Genomic DNA, 6083 nt, shown 5'->3' with positions numbered 1-6083 from the left:
GAATAGAGTTATAGGTAAGCAGATTTTTATGAATGAAAAGTAATTAAGTACTCAGGAATAAGATAGAACTTAATGTTCTATTAAAATGCTACAGTGAGAAACAACTTTAATGAGTATACTGTTGTAAACATGAAGAAGCCAGGGTGCTGGTATCAGCAAGTGTACTAGTGTGCTGGCTGTATGACAGAAACCACATACTGTCTCTATATTTCTTGTGAAAAGCTGAAGAGAAGTCTTATCAGGGAAAAGCACTTGCCCTGTAGGCCTGAAGCCTGGGTTCAATCCCTGGAACTCACATATAAAGCAGTAGCAACAGAATTGCCTGTGTAACTCCATCAAGATGGAATTACAGTGAGATGGGACATGGATCAGGGCATCAGTCATGTGTGTAGGGCTTCAGCAGAACAAGACAAACAAGGCGGGAGAAGAAAATGGACTCGTGACAAAGGTGTCCTATGATCTCCATGTGTGTGCTATGGCCTTTAGGCAGACATGTAAAAATACACAGGCACACACATACACACACATCTTTTTTGAAAACTATCATTAAAAATTATATTAAAGTTCTTGCAATCTATTACATTTCATGACTTCAAGAATTTAATAAGTATCTTGATATGTTATCTCTAAAAAGTAAAAGTAAACAACTTAGTGCAATAACTAATTATTGTTTAAAAAACAGAACAAAAGAAAGAACCTTATGGTGAACGTTAAAACATGTAATAAACAGAGCAAGCCCACAAAATTCCATCACTCGGGACAAAAGAAAGTGTGGTAAATGTCTGCTTTTCTATTATTCTTTCAAGAAGGCAAACACCTCATAAACGACTGTAGAGGAAGATCATGGGAATCAACAGCTAGTACCTTCCTATTCCCCATTGCCTCTAAGGAGGAGACACCACAGGAGTTAGTTAACCCATAAAAATCATATTCTGGGGAGCCCATTTTCATCCAGAGCCCCAAATGTCTACTCAGCAGACATCTTTATACAATCTGCTGCTGCATGAGTCGATGTCATTGTGGAGGCAGACAAAAAGAGGGAAACACCACTAATATTTAAAAAACACTAGGCATATAATAAGCTAAATGCCTGATACGGTTCTATAACCAATGTAATAATAATAAAAAATGGAATCGCAAATAGTTTTAGACCTGACAGTGCTGAGAATATCAAGACTTATTAATATTGACACTTAAGAATGGGATTGTTAAATTAACATTTATCTTTAATTTTTAAACATTAAGAATAATTAATGAAGCATCACATAAAAGTTTTTTGAAATAGGTTAGTAAGAAATTAACCAACTCTCACATAGTTAACTGTGAAGTTCACCACTTATCTATTACCCCTCCCGATCCTGCACAAATCTCATAGGAATAACCAGGTCCATTCATTGTTGCTCTTGCCCAACAAGGTTCTGTCATCAAATCCTGACAAAAGGAGCTGATAATAAATATTGACAGAAGATACAGAGGGAAGGAGTGAGAGCAAAAGGATATCCTAGGTTTCCATCTAGTTATTAACATAAAATGATCTTACAAAAAGTAAACAGGGAGTAAAAGGTTTTATTTCAACACACAGTTTAAAAGTACAGGTGACCACTGTAGGGAAGTCAAGGCAGGAAGCTGCTACATCTGGTTACATCCAGTCAAGAGCACAGAGAGGGTGAACACATACATGTCTGTCAGTGGTCAACTCACTTTCTCCATGCTCATGCCACCCGGGACCCAAACTCAAAGAATGGATCTGCCTAAGTGGGCTGGGTCTTTCTACACCACTTAATCAAGGCAATCACCTACAGAAATGCCCACAAGCCAACCTGACTACAATTCCTCATTGAGACTCTCTTCTAGAGGATTCCAATGTGATTTTAGGTTGTGTCAAATTGACAGATAAAACTAGCAACCACAGACAGGATGAGATATAAACACAAAAAGAAAGACTGCAGAAGATAACAAGCACGACACAAGTGGGAAGTAAGAGACCAAGGACAGCCCTGGAGGGAAATAAATGCAGAGTGAACACAGAGCCAGAGTTCTCCATCACACGTCCAGTGTCAGGGAAGAAGCACATTCTGAAACAACAGGGACAAGTCCTCTAGGGGAAGAGGCAACAGACAGAAGAAAGCACTTGTCCAGTTCTGTAAAATTAAGACTTTAAGGCTGAGGGAAGAGGAGGCTCACATGAGGAGCACTTTTTCCTGCTGCATCACAGTCCACTGCCAGGTTTAGCCATTGTAAAGAAGGCTTTGCAGCTCACTTTCCATTTTACATCATGTAACCAGTTGCTCACTCATTAATACAGACAATAGTTACATTGGCACACATTTTATAGGAAAGTGACAACTGAGTCATATTACCATCATGGTCATTTCTTATTTTGACTCTGAGTATTTCAAGACTTTTCCTCACAGTACCTCAACATTTGCCACTTCATCCAGATGCAGAAGTTCAAGGACCTCCTTAATCCGCCCTCTTTTTTCTTCTCTCGTCATAGTCATTGGCAGTTGAAGAGCAGCTGAGAACTCTATGTTGTCTCTCACAGTCAGCGTGTGCATCACCACGTCATTCTTAAGGTTAAATAGTATTTCAGTTAAATACAGTTATCACTAAGACAATCATTCTAATAAATGTAGCCTAATCCTCATATAAAACATATGCAATGTAATACTCTACTAAAAAATATTCTTTCAATTTTACTAATTTCAAGTAGAGAACCTGCCCTTCCATTTGCCTTCCAAGTAGAGCAGAGGGATGTTGGTGACTGCTACCTGCAGTTATTTACAGAAGGATCTTCTAAGCAGTGGAGAGAGATGCAGGAAAAGCAAAAAAAGACAACTGTAGTCCTCTGTAGAATTAAATCACAGCTGCAATTACCAATACTGTGCCACAGATGTCATATTCCAATCCCTCCCGACCTTCCTAAATAATGTTAATCTTAGGCTAATGAGTCATTGTAAAAAGCCACTGTAGAGGAAGCATAGCCTATAAATGTGTTGTATAATTATGGAAACACACATATCTATAAACTGCACCTGTCCATACAGAAGCAGGAGAAATCTAAAATTACAAACCCACCAGCACTTACTTGTGGCACATAATCAGAAGTACATGTGAAATTAGCAGGTCGAGGTTCTCCATTTATCAAAATATCTCCTGATAATCCACGTGGATCTTTCCTTGCAGCTAAGACATCTAATAACCTACAAGGGTTACATATGTTGTGTGGTTTACTCCCTCCCTTTAGTAACAGCTATCAGCTTTCAGACACTCAGAATAAAAATTCTGCATAAGATTAACTGAAGTCACACACACACACACACACACACACACACACACAATCCTTTCAGTTCAGTGTGTGCTCTAATACAGCCCAGAATTGTGAAAGAAAGGTGTGATCCACAGGACTGCTCCTCCCTGGTAATTGACCTTACGGACTCAAACTGGTAATGTGCTGCTCAAATTGGTAAAGTAATTTCTTGTCTTCTTAAAACTTCTCCTTCATCTTTCTAATTTTAATACTATCTCTCCCACATTAAATAATAAACTAACCCACCATCATATAGCAATCACTCTATCATTTCCTATCAGTAAAGTGACCTTGTAAGACTTCCTGCTCTTGGTATGAAACTATGAAGCATCCACCTGCACATTATAAACAGCACATAGGACCTGACTAGATACACTCACACAATACTTAACTAAATCCTATAAAAGTAATTTTGCAACACAGAAAGTGGATACAAAGGGCTTGCATATGCTGTCTGTTATACTCACAACGATCTGCTCTCATAATTAGGTCCCATAATGGCATTGAGGCCAGCTTTCATAATCCCACTGTAAACACAAAATCATACTGCTTGAATTTGCAATTTAAAAGAAGTTATGTTCCTTTAGGATCTACACTAAATATGCTATTGAAATTGTACACAGAAAAAAAAAACACAAACTCACAAAAACTACACTATCAGAAAAATGCCTCAGATACCACAAAACCCCTATTGTTTATTAAAGGACTTGTCATTTTTGAAGCATGGTGCATTTAAGTTCAATGTCCATGAAGCAAGTAGCAGGATCTCAAGAGGACTTTATTACACACATGTCCTTTATGTGCCGAGCATATAACAGCTTCTTGCTAATGTTTGATGAGCAGTGTCTTCATATAACTCTGTTTGCTGCTTCGTAGACCTCGTTGCAAAAAAACACTGAGTTGTAGAATACCAGTAGCAATGTCCTTACTATTAAAATAGAATCAAACCAAAATCTATACATCTTAAGTAGAAATCCAAAGACCAGAAAGAAGAACTCATAGGACAGGAGAGGGTTGCCAATTTTAACACTCAAAAAAAAAAAAACAGAAGATTCTTAATCAAAATAGAAAAGCCAAACACACACCCACAAAATGAAAATTTCCTTTCTTGATAAGGAGATTAGAATACACTCAGTTTAGAATTGAGGGACATCCCTCAAGGCATGGCTTCTTTATCCTATGGAACAATGTGTGGAATGTTGGCTTTCGCTCTTTTTAGCTCTTAATGAATTTTGAGCAAATATTTGAGGACCCGGCCTTTCTGCTCTTGGGACTTCTTCATTACTTCCATCTCATCACTGGTAACTGACCCAGTCAGCCTGTTATAAATGCTCAGTGCAGTTTAGGGAGAGGATGTGTGTATAGATGTGTACACAATTCTTTTAGATTTTCTAATTTGTAGAATTTAAATTTGCAATAATCTCTCATATTCCTTGATGTTAACAGTATGCCTTTTATATTACTTTTTCATCCTTAATTTTATTGAATTAAAACCATTTCTCATGATTGTTTTTGTTTTGTTTTTGAAATTTGTCTAAGGGTTTGTCAAGCTTGTTTGTATTTTTAAAGAACCAGCTTTTGCGCCATTCATCCACTGTGTTGTTCTTCAGTCTCCATTGCATGAATTTCACTGTGATCGTGGATCTATCTGTCTGTGGTCATGTATCTATCTGTCTGTAATAACAAGGTGAGGCTGGGGAGGGTTCATTGGGTGAAGCGCTTGCTGTGTGTGGATGAGGACCTAAGTTAAACCTCCAGAACTCACATAAAGCTGGATGCAGTGTGGGCACCTGTAACTCCATGCTCTATGGAGTGATGGGAGACAGAGGCAGGAGAATCCCAGGACACTTACAGGCGGCTGGCCTGGCATACACTGCAGTGAGCAATGAGGGACACTGTCTGCAACATGGTAGAAGGGGAAGACCAGGGCTCAGGGTTGTCCTCTGACAGCCTTGTACCACAAGTGTGCCATAGCATCCACACATCTGTACATGTGAACATTCACACATACACTTATACACACACAAACAGAAACACAGAAACACATAGAAACAGATATAGGCATACACATTCATACACTTATATGTACACAAACAGAGATATACACATATACACTTACACACATAAACAGATATACATGCATACACGCAAACACATATACACACAGTTTATTGATAATTGAGAAAGTCTGAATCTGTTGAAAAAGTTGTTCAATATACTCGTCTATTTAGTTCATGTACATACCTGATATTTGATAGTCTTTTTATCACACTTGTTTTTTTACAACATGCAAAGCCACTCTGCACTGTTTCCCAATAGCTGATGTTATGAAAACTTAACACAGCCTCTCCAGTCAATATGTTTTGGTCACTGGTGTCCATTCCAGGATGGTCACTGGGATTTACTTCTGTCACTGGAATTGCAACAGGGTCATTATTGGAAGACATCTCGAGAGGTTCTTCCTTCCTGTAGAAGGAACAGCAATATTAAGTTGATGGTCCACACAAGCAACATCATTACACAGAGCAGCCCACTTAATGCTTGTTTAAACTGTGCAGTCATAGGCAGATTCCTCACTGATGAGCAGTACATGATTAGTGATCACCTAAGGACCCAACGAGAAGCAGACATAACTGAGGACATAAACTCTTTTGGATGCCAAATTCCTAAGAAACAAATGAGCACTAATGAGTATAAATGCTATTCATAATTCGTAAAGGAAGAAGGGGACAGATAATGAGGCAGATTTGTCTTACTTCAAAAGCATATTATG

General features: G+C 38.3%; 1 protein-coding gene across 1 annotated transcript in view; it reads right to left on the bottom strand.

Moving 5' to 3' along the window:
* Positions 1–5757, bottom strand: part of LOC102002745 (ATP-binding cassette sub-family G member 3-like) — a 69001-nt gene extending 63244 nt beyond the window's left edge. The window contains exons 1-4 of the mRNA XM_005372105.1: positions 5555–5757; positions 3778–3837; positions 3089–3203; positions 2418–2570 (exon numbers count right to left, since the gene is read on the bottom strand). Coding sequence (XP_005372162.1) covers positions 2418–2570; positions 3089–3203; positions 3778–3837; positions 5555–5757 — 531 coding nt within the window. The remainder of the gene's footprint in view (positions 1–2417; positions 2571–3088; positions 3204–3777; positions 3838–5554) is intronic.
* Between the last annotated feature and the right edge of the window lie 326 nt (positions 5758–6083).

This window comes from Microtus ochrogaster, unplaced genomic scaffold (genome assembly GCF_000317375.1).
Source record: "Microtus ochrogaster isolate Prairie Vole_2 unplaced genomic scaffold, MicOch1.0 UNK182, whole genome shotgun sequence".
Taxonomy (NCBI): domain Eukaryota; kingdom Metazoa; phylum Chordata; class Mammalia; order Rodentia; family Cricetidae; genus Microtus; species Microtus ochrogaster.
Note: the sequence above shows the minus strand (reverse complement) of the source record. Positions and strands in the feature narration are given on the sequence as shown.